Source organism: Onychostoma macrolepis, chromosome 11 (assembly GCF_012432095.1).
Source record: "Onychostoma macrolepis isolate SWU-2019 chromosome 11, ASM1243209v1, whole genome shotgun sequence".
Taxonomy (NCBI): domain Eukaryota; kingdom Metazoa; phylum Chordata; class Actinopteri; order Cypriniformes; family Cyprinidae; genus Onychostoma; species Onychostoma macrolepis.
Window position 1 is genome coordinate 8268813 of NC_081165.1, and position 21199 is coordinate 8290011.

At 37.8% G+C, this 21199-nt stretch overlaps 1 protein-coding gene across 4 annotated transcripts in view; it reads right to left on the minus strand.

Annotated features, from left to right (window-relative positions):
* The window catches only part of pax7a (paired box 7a), a 59950-nt gene that overhangs the window by 37668 nt on the left and 1083 nt on the right, over window positions 1-21199 (minus strand). For 2 of the 4 annotated variants that reach the window (XM_058792086.1, XM_058792088.1), the window contains exons 2-4: window positions 20512-20747; window positions 20207-20336; window positions 19882-20010 (exon numbers count right to left, since the gene is read on the minus strand). In XM_058792086.1, coding sequence (XP_058648069.1) covers window positions 19882-20010; window positions 20207-20336; window positions 20512-20747 — 495 coding nt within the window. Of the gene's footprint in view, window positions 1-19881; window positions 20011-20191; window positions 20337-20511; window positions 20748-21199 lie in introns of all 4 variants that reach the window. The other 2 variants (XM_058792085.1, XM_058792087.1) reach the window with 1 other exon arrangement.

The window sequence follows — 21199 nt, forward strand, 5'->3', positions numbered from 1 at the left end:
CTGTCGCCAGTACGGTGGCACACCGTGAATTTGTCAACGGAAAATGATCCTGAAAGCCGAGACCAGCTATCACGGCAATATTAATGCTTCCGTTATCTCAACGTGTCAATGGAGCCCTAGATACCATTTTATTGGGTCTTATTCATATGTGAGAAGTCTTCAGACACATAATCCTGCCACTGAGCCCTGGAGAGGCCTGGGGGACGTAACTGTGAGGGTTAGGGTAATCTACACCAGACACCTTGCTCTAGTACGTCCGCCTTATTCTCTCTGTAGCGGCCTGGGGCTAGCTCCTAAGAGCAAGTGTTTGAAATAAGAATGTATGAGACTTCTGGGCCATTGAATCCCTCTCTTTGTGTTTCAAGCTAGTGTTCGAAATATATTACAACATATTTTACATTACTTTTTTTCAGGCACGCAGTCAAAGACAAGTGCAGATCGCAGTTGGCAGTTTGCATTTTAGCCAGAGGAGTATTTCCCCGGCACAAAGACGAACACTACTACGACCGAGCCAAGAGGAGCGTTTGTAAGGAGAGATATGGAGTGCGTTAAGATATATTACTGAAATACATTACCATGATAATTGATTCTAAAATTGCATCATACTTTATTTGTGAGCCACCTCTGTATATCTATTCATGGCAGCAGAAAGCTCGTGAAAGGTCCTGTCACAAAAATCACACTTTTACATTTGCTTTCTTAAAACGCATGAGTGGTAACAAGCAGCGTAGCTTGAGTCTTGCTCCAGGCCCTTTGGTCTTGCATCATCCACGGGGGAAAGACAGAAAGAAGGGCTCCGAGCTCCTTCCCCCGCAACGCCACAGCTGCCACAGCGGAGACAAATCTCCTTTGAGCCATCGTGCGCGCTCTCTGCCCACTGCTGATCAGCAGGTTCCTGCACCCTGGACCACTTCACACGAGTTTTCCTGCATCTCCGTTTTCTTCTGCCAGACCAGAGCCTGATCGTCTCTCTCAAACCCCCATCTGCCAGGCCTCTTCTACGGCTGATAGGCTGCCAGGAAAAGAGGTTACAAAAAGGCCTGTGGGAGTGTGCAAGTGTGTGTATATTAGTATGTGCGTGGGCATGCGAGTATGTCCGTGCGTATCAGCAAATGCCTTCTTCTCGGTGCATGTGCGAGTATTGGGTGCACTTGAAACTGACAATGGGGGGAAAAAAATAACCCAGCGTAATGCAACTACCGAAAAAAAAAAAAAAACTGCAGGCGTGCAAGTGTGTTTGTGCATGCTTGCATATTCATACGTGCATTCTTCTTGTTGCATGTCAATTTTCGTGCACCAAATACATGCGCGCAATAGAAGAAACTAAATTGCAGATTATATAGAAGTATGTTGGGTATCATACTAGCGAGTATGTTGGGTATCATCAAATGCATTCTTCTTGGTGTATGTGGAAGTGCATGGAAACTGACAAAGAAGAAAAACGCCTATATACAGTTTTTAAACCAGGCAACTGCATACTGTATATTTAAAGACATAGCAAGCTATGGTCTTGTGTATTTACAGCACACATACATTCTTCTTGGTGTGTATCAAATTTGGTGGAACCAAATTCTGGAAGTGCAAGTATGTTAGTGCATACTTGTAGATCAGCCAATGCATTCTTCTTGTTGCATGTGGAAGTACATGGAAATTACAAAACAAACTAGGGTCTTATTTATACACACATGCATTCTTCTCGATGCACGTGCAAGTATTTGGTGCAACTGCATCAACAATAGAAGATAAACCCCCTTCTGCAATGCAACCGCTTCAAGATGCACCAAACTGCTGCAGTCTCCAGACCAGCTCTGGAGTTTAATTAAACAAGGAATTAACGGATTATATGGAGACTATCATTACAGACCACTCGAGCAGGCTTCACAGAATGTCTTTTTGTCTCCCCAAGCTCTGGCTCAATGATTCTCAATGGATTACATGCGACCGCAGGACATGAGTCCGCATTCATTAAATCAATTCCTCCATCTTCCCCCTTTTAATAAAGATTGATTTTTTTTTTTTACAACACTGCCTGGCACTCCAGCACACGAACAAAATCTTGAATATACAAAGTTGAATATGTACATATCCTGGATATCCCTTTGTTGGTTTTCATGAGGATGCGCCAGAGCGATTTGTTGCTAACACACCATGACAACACTTGAGACTCGCGCAGTGGTCTACGGATCACTTTCCAAAGTCACCTCAGCATCCTGAGGGGGAGGGAAAGACGTGCCGCTGTGATTTTTGTTTCATTGCACAGTTTCGCCACACGATTCATGAGGCAAGATTCTGTCAGCGTATCCTGGCCTTATGTCTCTTTGTTTTTTTTCTATCCACACGTTTGATGCATCAAAGCCTTTTCGCTTATAATTACAAACGTACTGTAACCATATCAAATCCCACCGTATGTCTTTTGTATTGAAATATTTCACAAAACACACGTAATCAGTGGGCAAACTCAGAAACAAAACTCAGGTTGTTGTTGCCATTTCACAAGCTCTAGCTCAGCCGTCTTGCAAACCCAAGACTGAAGGTCAACAGGCCCCCTGACAACAGCAAAGGATTATGGTAATGAAACAGATGCTGGCAGAGATAGAGCAGTGAGAGGGGCATGATACAGGCCTCGTCTCTGTCCCAAAGAGATCCACTGATTGGGATGCTAGCATAAAGGGAACAGAAGCCCCAATTGGGTTCAGATAGGTTATGGCAGACATGTAATATGCTACAAGCATACAGTGTTAGCTGCTAATGTGAGCGTGGAATAGCTGACTAAAAGTCTAAATGTATACAAAACTTCAAACTCTTGTGCTATTATAACTAAATTATTGCAATTATTCCATTGGCTCTCATTCCTCATTCACTACATTTAACCACAGTAATCAGGGGACCAAAAAAATCAGCAGTTAATTTGCACTTTAAACACAGTTAAGCTCAAGAAGATGTGAGGTCAATTCACAAGAACTCTTTCCTGTTTTAAAACAATAAGGTACATCCTGACTAATCCGCCTCACAATAACCGAGCTGTAATTCTATTTGAGGGTTCTGGGGATATTGATAAAGTCCTCTGCTTACTTATCAGCTAATTAAAGCCTAATTATGTTCCATTCATTCTGTGCTACAGCCTGAATGTTTTTCCTCCAGGGCCCGACGTGATCTTTAACAAAATGTTGACTTAGTGCCGAGTATTTCATTTGCAACAAAATCAGGTGCGTACAGAAGGCACTGACAAATTTTAGATCGTATTTCATTTAAAAACCAAACCCGTATGAAGCAGAAGGCTAGAAGCAGATAAACCGTTACTAGTAGGTTCTCTGCTTCTTGGATACATGATTCACTAAAGCCAAATCTCATCCATTTAGGGCCCATTATCTGCAACAGTTAAGCCAACATACACATTTAGCTCAATTTAGCAGTCGTTAACGTTAGCTTACGTTGGCTTAAAGGGATAGTTCACCGCAAAATGAAGATTCTGTCATCATTTATAAATCCTTATGATGCTCCAAACTCGTATGACTTTCTTTCTTCTGTGGAACACAGATATTTAGATATAAAGAACGTTGAGTTCCAAACAACATTAGACCCCATTGACCTTCACTGTATGGAAAAATCTATATTTCAAAATATCCACTTTTGTAAATGTGACCATATTACAAAATTCCTAGCTAGTTAACAGGTGAATTAAAGACAGTTCTGAAATGACCTTGTGTATTAATATTTCCCATTTTCAGCAGCTTGCATGTCACTGAAGAACAATTTTGGGTTCCTCAAAAAATATTTCAGTGAAAAGTTCATAAAACTATGTTTTTACACCGTAAAGAACATTTTGTCCAATTGAAAGGTTCTATTGATGTTAAAGGTTCTGAATGGAACCATCAATGTCAATAAAGAACATTTATTTTTCTATTAACATTAATGCTAAGCGCACAGTGATTTATGATGTCTCTTTTCTTCTCTAACGGCTTTAGTCAAAGTATGTTGAGTATGTTAACTAAGTCATTTGTCTAAATAAAAAAAAATATATAAGCATCTTTGGTCTGCTTAAAAAGAGAGATGACACTAACAAAAAAGTACCACGGTACTTTAGTCATTTAGTATCATGGACTGATACCATCACTGTACGATGCTATGCACCACAGTAGCTTTTTGTCTGTAGAACACATTCAAGAAACGGTGAATAACTGCTTAAAATCCCAGCTAAAAACTGTCTCTTTGTCCGACTGATCTATCTTTATCGTTTTAATTATATCACCCAACAGCATCAAAAGTGATTTGCACAGCTCGTCTGAAAATAGAGTTTCGATATATCATTACCAAACCTAAAAGGATGTCAAAGATCCTTATAAAAAAAAGACAATTGAAAAGCACGATTGAGCCAGAATTCAAAGTGCAGCTTTTGACATCATCAGAATCCCAGGAATTAGTCAGGGATGGCGGATAATAAAAAGCCTCCATGACACAGTGAGAAGGAGGTAGAGGCGTCTCCAACCTCATCTGCTAAGATTGCCTTTGAATCAGTATTAGCTCAACATTACGGCAAAATTCAATGCAGCCTTTTTTTTTAATACCGTAACCAATGTCCTCAATATCAGCTGTACCTTGCAAACTACCCAAGACAGAGTGACAAAAACAGACAGGGCTTTTTGCAGTGCGGCATTAGCTCATAATGGCTCATTTTGAAAAGCATATTAGTTCCAGCATAATTACAATCAAGTCTTACGCTTGCTATTTTACAGGCATTCAATAGGACCAGCCTCGGAGCTGCAAATGACACCAGTTGAGTGTAACTGACAACACATCTTTCCCTCTTTTTTATTTTTTTTCCTTCGGCATCTTCCTAAACCCCCCACAATCCCACAGGACAAAAATAACAGCGTCCCTGCTTAATTTTTGTTTACATATTTATTTTGTACATGCCTTTGTGAGAGTCACTCGAGCAATTATACTTTTTGTCACTCTTGGAGGAGGAGAGGGGAATCATAATGCCGAACAGCCCGTAATGAGCCGAGTTTTCGCCGTGCGATCTGATTTGATATCTCTGACATCCATCTGCCTCTCTTTGCTATCTCTTTGGCTCACGGGCTGAATATAAAACTCAGCGTGTTTCCTCAGGTCTGTTTAGGGATTGAACCTTTGATACCGCTGTGCCTACGGTGGGAGAGGGAGGTGGAGAATTGGGGGGGTTTACAGCGAGATCAAATAAATGACAGAAAAATTTGCATTGTTGAAGATGGAGCTTGAACGTACTTTTCCGGTCCTGCCCCCACAGGGTTAAGCCAATCTGACGAAACGTAAAAAAAAAAAAAAATATGAAAAGGCTAGGATTACCAATTACATATGCTTATATATACATAACTATGATGCAATATTGCATGTTGACAATAAAAAGAGTAACTGGAGGAAGGTTGCTCAGTTATCATTCGTTACACCTAAAGTTTCCTTTAAAATATTAATAAAACCAATGCTAGTTATGTACATTAAAAGTATAGTGCTGTAAACTGAAAGTGGAAAGCAGCTCAGATCATTTGGCCTTGATCTGATGAGAACGAGAAATCTTCATGTTGAGACCTCTGACCTTTGACTGGAGACCACGGCATTTTAGAAAATTTGAGAAAATGTTAAGATCTCTTCTGAAATGCCAATTACAAAAGACCTTTCTTCAGGAGAAACATCTGAAAAGCAGCAGATGTTGTCAAAAGTCCACTGTAAAAAGTGAAAGTTGACTTAACTTAAAAAAATTTAGAAAACCCATTGCCTTAAAATTATTAAGTACATAATAATTAAAAGAAAAAAGTTACGTGAACTTGACAATTCGGTTAACTTATTTTTAAATGATCATTTACTTAAAAATTTTAAGGCAAGCGGTTTCCTCAATTTTTTTAAGTTAAGTCAACTTATCACTTTTTACAGTGTACATTTGTTCTCCATTATATCTAAAGTCTTGGAAAATGTCATGTAAATGCATTAGTCTGACTGAAATCTAGACCTAGATAATGTGGGTCAGCCTCACCTAGCATATAAACACCTGCACGCTTGCTTCAAATATTTGACTACCCAAAAACTTTAAACATATTGATATTGAATTATTGTTTTCGAAATACTCCAAACCACACATAACCAAATGCTAACATACTGTAATCCGTTGCTCAGCACTTTTTTCATGCAGTCAAAATTCACAAAAAAGAGCTAAAAGTATATATTTATGCAAAGTAACTAATGAAGTCAACATTTCCCTTTAGTTGAACGGTCTCTTGTGTCTCATTGCCATTGTCAAAAGCAGTCTCGCAGGATCGTTCCTCTTTTGCTGCCCTTTTCACAACATTCGGGATAAAAATCACATCCTTTAGAAATGACGAGAGCGGCGAAGAGAAAGACGAGCCCAAAGAAAACAGACGAAAGGAAAAAAAGAGCAAAAGGAGGGGAGGGTCTATAATCTTTGGCTCCCACAACAAACAATTAGACCTTTTTTCTTTCAAGAAAAGGTTGAAAAAAGCGGTTTAAGAGAGGGGCAGAAGAAGCAGCTAAGGCGTTGGTCTTTTATAGCTCTTGTCATGTGCGTGAAGGCGCAGGGCGGCCATAGGAACACACGCCTAACGTCCAACAACAGGCTGGGCCCCGGGCCTCTTTGCGCTTTCAGCCTGCATAGACGCTGCACCTCAGGGGGCCATTAGAGCCTGAATAGGGCCCTGACAACCCCGCGTAGCTCAGTGGGGTATCGATAAATGCTGACATATTGACTCCCTATGCCCCAGCACCAGGGGACAGGCGTGCCGAAATATGAGAGCGTGAAGGACTTGAACGGTGGGATTTTATACATAAACATTGATACAAATATACAGTGGTGTTCAAAAGTCTGATTGAAACAGAAACTGCAACCCCTTTTACTTTTTTTTTTTTCATTGCAGTTCATATTATCTCAACATAACAATTTCAGTGAGGAGTCCAATGATCATTTTTAATTCACTTTTGATTACATTTGATTAGTAACTTAAAAATACTTTTTGCATACATTTGTTCTTCATTATACGTGACAATTGTTTTTTTGTTTGTTCTAAAAATGTCAGAAAAGTTCATTTCTACATTGTAAACAATGATTTGTGTCGAAGTCATAAAACAAAAACTATTGCAGTGTTTGATATTTGTTACTTGTCAATTCTTTGTAATTATTTCTGAACTTTACTAGCAATTGTTTACTGTGTAGGCTTAAGCAAAAGACTTTTTGAGCGCCTTAAAAATGGAGAATAAATTATTGCGAATATCACATTATTTTAGAGGTTAATGTTAAAAAATTAAAAAAATAAATAAAAGAAGAAGCCATTTATCACTCGATACACGTGCACCGTCCATGCAAGAATATTTTGAAAAGTACTGAATTCCTGTCACCATAGGGAGTGAGAGAAATGAGAAATGGAGGATGCCTCCCTGAGCCGTTTTCTTGAGGGTCACCCTACCTACCTCTGTTTCGAGGGAGTGGGGCTTAGTTTTCTACAACCTTCCTTTTTTGCCAAAATGGGATTTCGTTTCCTGGGGTTGGTTCCCTGCTAATTAAGGTCACAGCTAAAGTAATGAAATTAAGAAGGACCACAAAGCAAAAAGGGAACCCAAGGGGTCCGTGCCAATAGTGCAGAAGCCCCTTCAGGAGGCTTGAAAGGAAAAAGCAATGCAGGAAATCAAATACTAACTCTGAGCTCTGAGAAGCGCCTGTTTATTTTATCCAGAATGTAAAAGGATGGAGTTTAGGTAGGAGACGGAATGCACTCAAGGATTGAGATATGTGCCTGAAGGACGACTCCCGAGTCAAGGCATATAATTCTTTCATCATAAAGTGGTTATAGTACAGACAAAACTCAGTGTGAGTTCATTCTGGAGGGGGATATTGCCATACTTTTTTGGGAAGTATTCTGGAAAAAAAAAAAAATGCTAATTTCTAAACCAACTGTTGGTTTATCCTTACCAAAAGATGCTATTTGTGGCTTATCAGAGTACCAGAAGGGGCAAAACTGGCATGGATGACCCATAGCTTGCTCTTTCAAAGCTCAGGAGATCTATTGGAGACCTCTGTTGCATTTCATCTAAAAATAAAGCTTCCAAAATGGGTGTTTTCTAAGCGTCATAGAAGAACCATTTTCAACAGTTCTTAAAAGAACCATTTTTTCTTAACATGAAGAACATTTTAAAAATATGAAGAATAATTGTTCTACTATAAAGAAGCTTTTGTGTATTGAAAAAGTTCCATGGGTGTTAAAGGTTCTTCATGGATCTATCAATGCCAATGAAGAACCCTAAAACTCTTCCTATTTCTTCTGAAATTCTCCAAAAATGGGAAAAAATGAGAATGGATATAAATGAGACAATTGTTGTAAAAGTACAGAGTTTAGAAAAATTGAATGAGAAATGTACATATTGAAATCTTGCATGTTTGACTGCATGAAAATGTGGGTCTTTTTCATAGGAGAACCATTTAAGAAGCTGGAAACAAACCGCAAAAGTCAAATTTTTGTCCCAGTTCTGTCTAGGACATGCTACTGAGAGACTGAATAGATCTCATTTGTCAGAAACAAAGATTGAAAATCATTTGTAAAAAAAAATAAATAAAATCAATCCCTAACTATACAGTCGTACTTTGCCGCTTTTGATTCAGTGGATGCTACATGAAATTCCCAAGACATTCTTCAGGACATAAGGAGGTTTCTGGAGGTCTCGCAGTCACAGCAGCTGATGGTAAAGTCAGAGATCAGCACTCTATATTGTATCTTCGGACCATAAGGGTATTTCAAAATGAGAGTGTACATTCCCCTAGGGAGGGTCCGACAGGGGACGCCTTAAATAAACCCATTAGTTAAAAATGGAAGGCTTGGCTTTTTTCCCTTTGAAGTTACAGGGATTGCTCGCTTTCCACCATCTCTCTAAGCTCACCGGTCAACGCCTGCGTATTTTTTAACTTGCTGGAAAGACGAAACACATTTCTGATTTGCAACACTCAGTGAACGTGTTTATTGTCTTTCGGTACAGCCTTAAAAATGAGTGGCCACACGTTGCATACACGAAAATAATGAAGAATCCATTTGCAAAGCAGGTCAAAAGCATAAAATGGGCGATGTTATGGCCGTAAGTAGCATGGGCTAATGGTGATTTTAAAGCAGTCGAGCATGGTTTGAATGGCTCTAATTCATCAGCTCTCTGACTGGGCACACGGCTCTAAACTTAATTAGTGTTGCACATTATGTGGGGCATTTTCTCCATTGTAATAAAATTAGTGAGAATGCTTGCTGTACTTTCTAACACGCCTTGGTGTAACGGGGGATGACAATAATCCGGCAGTGTCCGTGCCAGCTGTCAAAAACTTTGACATCTATGGCAGGCGGGAAAAACGCAGCGGGGGGGCATAGACATTTTTTTGACATTTAGCTCTATTGTGATCCTGTGTTTTCTTCTAATACGGGTTGTGAAGAAAACAGAAACTCCTTTAACACAGAATAACCATTTCCCCCAATGTTATGTCTGTCACTGAATGTGGCATGTGTTTCAAGTGAATCCCTTCTGATTTATCAGTCAAGAAATCATAACGTGCCGAATGTTTTCCTAAGCAGCGGTTAAATATAAATAGTCCACAAATATAATAGACCACACAGATCTTAGGAGACACCGGATCCAATCAAAACAAAGCCAAACAAGTCAATCTTTAAATATGCTGCTTTGTTTATAAGAGTAAAAATGATATGATGTTGACAGATGGAGGATGGGTGAAAAGATGTTTAGATGTTCTAGTTTTATCTTAGTCACTACAAAAAGAGAAGAATTTTCGGTGACTGTAGGAAGTTAATTCATAAAATGCCAGACATTGGAAATCACACTGCTATACGTATCTCTGGTGCATTAACTGAAGACTGACGAATTGCGTGCATGCCACATATTTACATGTTATTTACAATCCCAATTCTACTCCTTATACAGTATGAGTAAAATAGACCACATTTTCACCGGTCATTCTCTATTTCATCAATGCAGCCAATTTAAAGAATTTAGCACATTGTAACTTGATGCAATGAGTGAAATTATACGGTCTATGTCAATAAGCGGTGACCTTTTTAAATGTTAACCTGACACATAAAATTAAACATTAATCTTGCAGATGCAAAGCAGTTAGACAATCACAAAACAAAGAGAAAATGTCTCTTTTTCTCATCATGTGAAAACAAAGACTAAATGGGTTCATCTATTTCACCTGTATTGAAATGAACATTTAGAGCTCTGTGTATAATATCCTGATTCCAGCTAGAAGCTTTTTTTCAAAGGTAGACAATTCAATCAAAATCCTCACTTTGGACGATGTGCTTCACATAAAACCCTGGAGGAAACAAGAGACACTTTTCCTTTCTATTTGTTTTCGGAGAGCTATCCTGAGTGTGTGACAAGAAAGGAGTCTAAAACAACCAATTAAAGCAAAATTGCCTTCGCTCTAGGAAAAACATTGAGTCAAAGCCCCATGGGAACTACTATAGAGCGCTGAGCACTCTTGTCCTTTCCAATGGCACGGTCAAGATCCACCAGACGAGCACAGATAGAAAGATAGATAAATGACTTTTGGAAACCTTGTTTTTCTTGTCAACACAAGCACTTACATGAGAATGCAACCCTGATGTCAACTCATTCCTTTACCAATATCTCCTCCTGCCTTTGAGTAAAACCTCTGTCAAATGAAAGGAAAGACTTGCCGACACCATCTTGACACCGACCGAGACCGATTACCACCTATGATTACAGAATTTGTCCAATCTCAAAGTTTTCAAGATGTCCTGTGCTGCAGAAAAAAGCATTAGAGTAGGGTGAACACACGATAGAAAAGAAAAATATCTCTTTAATATCTCAGTTGTTTAGCTTAGACAGCAATGAGATAATGTGGAAAAGGCTAATGGAGACCTTTACTTATGTCTCCTCCTTCTCAGAATCTTCAGTATGAACTTCAGTATGAATTCATAGCTCTCTTACTGTATGTCAGAAATTGACTTCTTTGTGTATATTTTAAGGAAACAAAGTTAACTAAGAAGGCTTCTGAGCTCAAACTATGAACAAACAAACAATTTATTCACCCTACGTGTGTCATAAATACACATGCAACACGCAGAGCACATTCAAAGAAAAGAGAAAAAACAGCTCTTATGATTTGTGCCCAAATTGGATTGCCAATACCTATAATATCAAGAAAAACATCTCTAAGAAGAATGAAAAGATAATAATACAAAAGAAAAAAGGGGTACTTGAGATCCATCATGGCTTAGCCTAGAAAACTAACACATTATTGATCTTTCTTGGGTTTCTTTCTCTCCGCTGTTTGTTTAGAGAAGCTTCATCCCCACTAATAGCTGCCTCAAAGCATAATCTCCCTCCTCCTCTCCACAACCTCTTCATGGTCCTCTTTTCATGGCATCTCATACAGTTAAAGTTAGCCGCCTCGCTGCGGTGAGGCTCAGAGAGCCAATTGTGTTGCTAATGTTGACACCTGCCAGAGAGGAGCTGAGCGAGATCTGTTTGTGCTTGCTGCAGCCTTATGCAGATCACATCAAAAAACTGGGATCTCTTCAGGATGATTACAAGTACTTTATGGGCACCAATCACACACTTTAACTTTACTGTTTGATAGAGAAGAAAGAATAAAGAGGAAGAAAAGTTGGGGAAAATGGCTGTTTTGTATCCATCTATTATACTGCAGGTTTGCAAACATGCAATATTAATAAATGCGACTAAAAAGTTATTTAAAATCAATGTACAGCGAATTAAAAAAAAATCTGCTGGTTTCATTTAAACCTATATGCACATGACACAACAAAGAACATTGAACTTTCTGCACTATTTAGTCTTTAATCAAATAAGCAAATGAGTGACGTGACTTTGCATATGTGGTCTGATGTTCTTTTATTAAAGTACAAGATGCTCTTTGGAACATCTCAAATCATAATGGAGAACATTATCAGGTTTTGTCATACTATACAAGATATTATGCAACATAAACATAAAAAAATGTACAGCTGAATTAGAAAATCATGCAAAATTAATACGTTTTTATTAGTATTCTCAGACTAGTGGACTACACCTCATGTGTAACTTTCTTTGTAGTGTCATGTTCATTCACAGACATTTATGCACCATAACTACAATACATTAAAATCACTTTAAATATATTACAGTTTTCCTAAGAACATGGTCATCAGGTTTTGTCAATGTAAATACTAAGAATGTCTGACATGCATAATTGCAATGCAAACATATGAATAACACAATGCATAATTAGAAGTGGAAATGCATATATTTTACATGCATTTTATGCATTCTAATCCATAAAAATAGATTTTAATATTAATATTAGACAGCTCTCCTAAGTAAACTTAAAGGCAGCACAGCACAAATTCCCGAAGGGACGGAAGCTGGCTCTGAATGCTGCGTTTCCATCTTAGTGTGCTGGAGTGGGGATTCACCCCCAGTCCCTACAGATGTACATTAATGCAGACAACACACTGAGCCCGTCTCTTCCACAAGCCCTCTTCACTAAACAGGCTGCTGTCCAGCCCCATCGTGTCAGTTTGAAGCCCCCATTCAAAAGTATTCATGCATCTGCCTTCGAGGCACAATGGCCGCTAGTTTATAAACTGTCTGCCCGCGAGCCCAAAGGCTTTAGTCCACATTGTTTTCATACCCTTAATAAACTTTTTGAAGGAGTTCATCAACTGGCCTGAATAGCCTGCGCACTGAATCTCGAGACAGAAAATAACAGAGTTCTTTTTTCTTCTGCTCTTTTCTTTCTTTTTTTCCTTTTTAGGAGCAGTTTCTCTGACAATGGAGAAAGAAGGCTGCTAGACTTCAGAGGAGTCTTAGGCCCAACACAAGAAAAAAAGGCAGCATTCAATTAAAAGAACAAAATGCTCCCCCCATAAAGGGGAAGGAGACAATTGATTTCTCCTCCATTCAAAAGTGAGAGGATGATCCGAGCATCACTTCATATCTTATTCCAAAAGAGAAAAACACACATTCAAAGGCACACAAAGTGTGAGAATGCAAACAGAGAGTAAATATGTTCACAATGCACAAAGAGCAGACTTTTTTTCTTTTTGCAAAAGGAGATCATTACAAATCAACCAAGGATATTTGGATAGAGATCATTTCAAATTGCATTAGCCTATAAAAAATATAAAAAGCTTGAATAAACCATCACCTGCTTCAATCATTCATGGCTCCGTGCACTTTTAAGATATTACGCTTGAGGAATCGGTATTTATTTGTTCATTTTTCTAAGTGCTTCCTGTGACACCCGTTAGACAGGCAGGACAAATTTCAAAGAGGCAATAAATTTCAGTATTGGCTATAAGCCATTAATCCATTCTCATACCTTTAAAATGTGTGGAAAACTTAAAGGTCTTAAATGGATGTCTTCTCTAATGAATTTCATCCCCAATTAGAACGGATCGCCACAGTCCAAGCTGCGTCTCGCCTTTTCGCCTGTGGGGTCCGGAACGACTCCAAAAAAATTCACAAACTTGCTAAATTAACAAGGCGCACACCCATGAAATACAATGCGCAAAAACCCTGCTGTCTGCTCCGCCTTTCGTCCTCCGATTGTATTTATTCATTATAATAATAATAATATTTAATATTAAATATTATTAATGATATTATTAAATAAATATAATGCATATGTTCATATAGGTCTACATAGGCTAAAAATATTAGATTTGCATATCTACATGTATATACAAAAACAACGAATAATAATAATAATAATACAGGAGAGTGAAAAAACTCAAATACATAATCGTTTGTGTCTGTGAAGGAAGCGCTTAATTAGATTTGACAAGTTCAACGCGTTCGTTTCGGTCTCTGAAAGCCTGGTCAAGTTAAAAAGAAAAGAAAAGAAAATACACTACAATATGTTACTAATGAACGGATAAAAAATAATAAGAATAAACTGCAGTAGTTACAATTATAATTACTGTTTTTCCCCTTTCTTTTCTTTTCGTTTGGTTAACATTTCATATGTATATGTGTTGCTGCTGCTTCATTTAAACGTAGGCTATAACGATTATTCAATGCTAGTAATTATCTTCCACCAAATATTCGTCGATCAGGGCGGTTTGGGTTTCGGATGCAGAATTTTATAAATTCAGCGTATCACTTGTTGCTGAGATGACTTTCTCAGAGGTGATTCTCAGCTCTCTAAGCTGTGCTCACTGAAGCGCAATGACCTGCCCGAGTGTGAGAGGGGTTACCGGTCACTGCCATTTACCGCATCCCGGGATCCTCTATTGTTCCTTAAAAGCCACTTGAACGGATCTCTAAAACACCGACCAACGCGACTGAAACGCTCCATTAGTTAAATCCACACGCCCGAGCTGAAAAAGAGTGCGTAAGGACTGAAGACAAATGCGTAAAGTACAACGGAAGAGATAGCAAAATATGAACAATCCAGACTACAAATAATTAATGAACAATTAGGCCTATATATTATTATATTCTCGAAGGCATGCATATAAATAGCTATATTAAATGTCTGGAAGATAATCCTAAAAATAACCTTCCTTTCATCGATGTGTTCATACGATTCATAAATTATAATCTCAGCAGGCATGTCTTCTTACAAAATATTTGGCATAAACAACTCGTTTTCTATCACATAAATAAGAATGTTTTACACAGCACTTAAGAATGTTGCGCACTGATTCTGGAACACAAAACTAATGTGTGTTTTGAAGCACAATCCGTCTGTAATGTTCGTGTGTTATTGACTACAAATCAGACGCAACAAAATAAAATATTGTAGCAAATAAAAGCACAGATTTGAATGGTTCGTGTGTTCAAAAGACAGCGAAATTGCGCGCTATGTTTTGGATAGCACACACACACACACACACACACAGTTTAATGAGGCCTGTATCACAGCTTGTGTGTGTCAAGTGTGACCCGCCCTCACAAATCAAATGGCTAAAACGGAAATGACAATTTACATGTCAGAATCAATTGTGTATTTAAGTCCCCATTACAAACATTAACCAGATACGAACGCACCAAATACAATATCCATTGCTCGCATGGAGAGGGAATTACGCACAAAGAACCGCGCAGATACATTATGTGTGATTCATATATTACATTTGGGTTCCAAAGCCCTTGAAAAGTTGAAAAATTAAATCCTCTCTGGTTATTAGCTGGAGCAGATGATAAAACGGCGTTTATGTGCGTAAAAGTCTTCTGCGCGCTCGGTTAACAGCTGGGGAGTGAAAACCTCACTATATTACAAGAATTCTCTCCGATATAAGAGAATGATATTCTCCATAACATCTGTGCAGAGATTTACACTGTCCCAGATGGCAAACCGCATTTAATGAACAGTCAAGCAGTAATATGAAGTCGCTTTGTACTGCAGTCGTCTCAAGTGTTTTTGATAAGCAAAAGACATCCACGGATCAAAGATCATAAGCTTCTCAATTTCCCTTAACTGCCTGAGCCCTCATTCACATCATCCTTACCCGTTTTGGTTATTTTTAAACATCTCTGAAACACATCAAACCGCACATCTTGACAAATTCAGGCCCTGTCTCGAGTTCACAGGTCATCCGCGGACTAAAAACGACACTGGAAACTAGTCTATAATCCCCGTATGGAGACCAATTAAGCATTACAGCGGAGTCAATGAAAGCCACATTAAAATACCAGCCAAAATGTTTGCCTTTTTCTCATTGCTAATATAGGCTGGATCACGAATACTGTTCACTTCATCACCTAGCATTAAATTTACAGTTGTGCCATGTGGGCTTTTTACAGTTGCTATCAAGCTACCAAAGCTTCAAGACTATACATAATCATATTATTATTTTACAGGGTGAAAATTATTATTGCTATTATGATAGTAAGTAATTATGTAAAGAAAGAAAGAATGTAAGCTCTGGAACAAAAAAAATAAAAAATAAACTTGTTCCGGCATTGGCGGGGGATGTCAGCATCACCAAGCGCTTGAATGCAAATCATGGTCAATTGCATCTAGTTCGGTAAATTTGATTGGTTCCAGGAATTAGAACTGCCTTTATCTGGATTTTAAGCAACTAGCACTGCGACTAGCTTTCATAATCACTAGCTTCAGTGTAATATTATTATGAGCTTATATCTGTTCAACTTATTATCCCTGTCAACAAAAATGGTTAATACCGGAGAATTAAAGGAAAAAATAGAAAATAAAATAAAATAAATGTAAAAACAACAACAACAACAAAAAAACTATATATATATGATATTTCGTATATAACCTAGTTGTTGTTACTGTAGTGTTGATTTATGGATTAAACCCTGGACTCTATACACTAAAGAAAATCCCTCGCCAGTCAAATTCTCGAGTTGCGTTGAGACAGGGTGACGGGAGAGAAGAGGTTAATCCGTGTTTAATGCAGTGATGGTCCACACTCTGATGGTTATGTTATCTCTGCCCAACATTTGGGTCTCCCACAATTTCAGCCCAGCCAAAATAGCTGCAAGAAAGTGCAGATGGAGTCACTCTCGACGCCTGAGGAGAAAAAATATTAATAGCTAAATAACTTCCCCTTACTTTCACTTAATCTTCCTCTCTCTCTGTGTGTGTGTGTGTGTCCCTGTAACACATTCTATTCCAGATGGATTTGTTTAAAATGTCTCCCTATGCTTCTCTTTCAGTGCGGCTTTAGGTCTGAAAGTATCTGCTTTATTTTCATATAAACGTGAAGCAAGAGAGAAAATGCCCTGCTGGTGCGCGTCTAGGGCGCAAAAACTATAAGAAACTGCTATTCCAGAATATTCCTCGCGCTTTATCACAGGAGAAATGTTGCATTATGAAAGTATGAATTTTTGTTCTCTTCTAAATATCACTGAGTTCCTGTGTACAGTAAAACCGAGTCTGCGCATCGCTCACATCCGTCTCGCCTACAGGTTTTTATCAGTATTATCCCATAACAACACTCTTAAACCCCTGACTGAAGTCTGTTTGATTAGTCTGAAAGGCTCAGGTAATCCACAGATCTGCTGAAGTGTCCAGTGCCACTCTCACAAATGGACGCGTGGTCGCGTTTAACTGATGCTCCTCCAGACAAAAAGAGCACCAGGTGAGCTGTCAGGCGCGGGGCTGGAACCTATTAAAGACTAATTAAGTTTGGCAGGTTTGTGCTAACTCTGCTGTCGCTCATCATATTTTTTTATTATTATTATTATTTCCGTAACGAGGATGGCAGGTGCACAAGATTATTATTATTGTAATGGCCACTAAACCAAATGTGGAAGTCATAGTTAAGGCTATTAAGGTTAGGTACACGGAGATCTACTCAGGGTGTAGGGACCGCCGACAACGTTTATGTCGTTTGTTTTCAAAATGTTTTACATTGTATGTATAATAAATAAATAAACAAATAAATAAATTTTGCCAAAACAAGTCAACATAAATATAAGGTCTGACTTTTTTATTATTATTATGTTTTTTTAATAAAAAATGCATGTATTTTGTATATCCCCAAAGTATACAAAATATGAATATATTATATATGCGGCTAAAAATAAAATGTAATATATTAATTTAATATATTACTTTATTTTATTTATTTTTTTTGGGGGGGTATATGAAGCCTATAATATATTATAATGTTAAAACAATAATGCCAAAACAAGTCAACAAAAATCTGAGGTATGACTTTTTTTGATCAACTGTACTGCGTAATCAATTTAACATCTTATTAACACAAACAAAAAAACAATAAATAAAGAAATAAATATTGTAAGCCAAAACAAGTCAATAAAAATCTGAGGACTTTTCTGGTGAGCTAGATAGTAATCAGTTTAACACATTATAAAGACATGCAATAAAAAAAATTGATATTTGCATACCCTAAATAAATAAATAAATAAATAAATATCATGTAAAATAAACTCCAAATCTCATGAATTTACGCCCTGGGCGAGTCACTGTGAGCCGTTTAGAGATGAAAGTGAAAAGAAATAAAGGGGCTCAGTTTAATCAGGGCTTAAAAGCTCTTCTACATTACGTTTGTGCGCGAAACCCCGGCGCGAGAGCTGCTGGAGGATCAGTGTGTTTCTTACCGGTACCTCCGAGCCATTACACTCCTCAGCAACACAGACGCCCATTCAACACACAGCAGCTCTAATAAGTCTTAACATTATTAAATGTTATCCGGATGGTAAACTTAAAGAATCCCTTCAAAGAATTTAACAGTGGATTCAGTGTTGTGCAGAAGATGAGACACTATAAATGACAGATTTATGGAATAATTAACCTAGAGATGACGCACTCACAACATTCCCAATAAATAAACAACCACAACCAGAGGACAGCAACAGAGAGATTATTTTTCATGCATTTGTTTAATAACGAATATCAGTTTTGGCCTGTGTATAAATGCATATAAAAGCAATTATTAGGGATGTCATCTGAGCGTATAACTTTGGCATAATTTACAAGAGAAAACAGAAATAATATTATAGATATTTTTTATTTAATCATACTGATTGATTTATCCATCTCAAAATATCATTATCATTTTATACCAATTCTATTAAAGAAACTCAATCTAAATATGTGTAAATGTAAAAGGTTTACTTTGTCTTCAACCAACTGCGCAGTTACGCGCAACTAAACCCGCACAAAAGACGCCGTTTTGCACCATGATATGTTGAGCTTACAATTGTAAACGCTCCTTCATATTACAAAACTATCTACCAGCAGGGAGCACTGAATAATTTATCTGCCTTTCTTTTTTTTTTACTACCCTTTGTACAAAGTTTTCCCCTCTTTTCTGGGATCTTTGAATGGGGGTCACCGGTCCAGTTACTCTTTTTGCTGCCCGGCTCCAGAGCCGTTCTCTTTTGTATTTCAGTCTAAAGGTTACAAAGGCTTAAAACGAGATTGTTCATAACCACGTTTGGAAAAAGGCAAAAAGGTATTGTGACCCGTTATAAATCTAAAATAAAAAAAAAAATAAAAAAAAATAAAAAAAATAATAATATATATATATATATATCGCGTATTAAGAATACAATATGACCGTTTCGAATTATAACATAACATTTCGAATTATAATAGTAGGTTATAATGTTTAATTACAGGCTCTTAAATATAATATAAATACATTAAATATATGACCTAAAATAAAATATAAATGGTTAATAAATTATGCTTTTTTCAGTATGAAGCCTAGCCTATAATATATTTTCGGATTGCTGTTGTTATGCGATTCAGTTTAAATATTTTCAAATTATAATTTTCAGTTCACAATATTATGAATATCATATAATAATAATAATAATAATAATAATAATAATAATAATAATAATAATAATAATAATAATAATAATAAATGTTGCCAAAACAAGTCACCTCCACGGGGCCCAGCATGTCTCGTATAATGTAGTTGCTTAAACTGACATGGATTCTCAAATGGGTCAAACTGTCAGTTGTCGTTTAGGGGGTCGTTAAAACGCGATGGAAATGAAATGTGCCACACAAATTAATTTACCCGGCTAAATACCTGACGTCAGGGCTCACATAAATAATTGAGTAAGTACTGAACAGCTAGCAGCATGAATAATGAGAGCTATTTGTGCCATTTTTTTTTCCAAGGGGGCGCACAGATTCCCCCTGGCGAGAATGAAGGACTGCAGCATCTGTCCCTTTCAAATAAGTGCCTAATGAAATATCAATTGCAACAACAGCAGCAATTACAGCACCAGTCCATCACGATCTGTCAGTACAACCGATCCAAACCTCAAAACATCTTCCATGAGAGTTCGAGCTATAATGCACAACTTTTACGCACCGCGTTTCCTCGCATCTATTCGCACATAATGAGAAATGTAACGGCCTCTGACCTTTATCCCCGAGAATCCCATCGATGCTGTGCTTGGTTTTCTTTTCTCCGTCTTCATCTTTTTTATCACACTCGTCATCGTCATCTTTCTTGCCAAAACGAGCTCTCAAAACCCGACTAATGGAGCTAACTATAAAGAGAGATAATAATCACTTTAACGCCAAATATAACAATCATAACAATGCACACTAAAAAAAATTGTGATTTCATTTATAGAATTCAAATGTAAAATTTGTATTATTATTTTGTAAGTAGATGCTGTGAAGCGCGTAACGTCCTCTTTATGACAATAAGAATGAAATGGTGCTTACCGGAAGAGGCCTCACCTGAAGGAACCGTGCCTCTGTCACACACCCCGTCCTTCAGCAACTTATCCCGGATTTCCCAGCTGAACATCCCTGGATTCTCGCGTTTGTATTCCTCAATTCTCTTCTCAACGTCGGGCGTTGCAACTTGCTTTAGTGTAGAACCAAAAATGTGGATGAAAAAAAAAAGAAAAAAAAAAAGAAATGCGCATTTTGTTTACTATCAATTGCAGTTATATTTATAATTAAAATACTATATTAACCCCCTATTACGATTTGTTAAATGATGTATAAACATGTCTTTTATTTCGACATCGTTCACTCACCCTCGGTTTACTTCCACCAATCGCTCCCGGACGAATGGAACCGGTCTCCTGGTAGCGACAGAGGATTTTGGACACGCAGCCGTGTGAGACCCGCAGCTGTCTGGAGATCACACAGGGTCGGATGCCGTGATGGGCCATCTCCACTATTTTGTGTCGAATATGATTTGGCAGTGGCCTTCCGTTGATGAAAACTCCACCGAGCTGGTTCACTCGACCTTGACCCAGAGGCGTCGAGACTGTGTAAAAACATCCAGGCCCCCAAAAAAGAAAGTTTGAACAAAGGAAACAACATATCAGATAGGATTGTGACACTTTATAACATCCATTTCAACTATGCGATTATATATGGAATTACGCGTTGAAATTTTGCATGTAAAAATGATACATAATGTAAAGTGCATTTTACTTGTGGGTAATTTTATGTCATTGAGTTTTGAGGGGGAAATCCTGCAAGTGAGTCCTCCAGGCTTTGTACAGGATTTATCACAAAAACATCTACATGCTGTCATTCTGATTAATCACGTCAGATAATATTATTTATCACGTGATATGTAGAGAAGATTTGGAAACTATTCATGCCGAAGGTTTTCTGTTTATTGGAAGATACGAATAATGATTAATCAAAGCCTGGAGGAGAATTAATCCAAAAATCTCATCCTTACACATTTTCTTTCCTGAAAGAATCCTT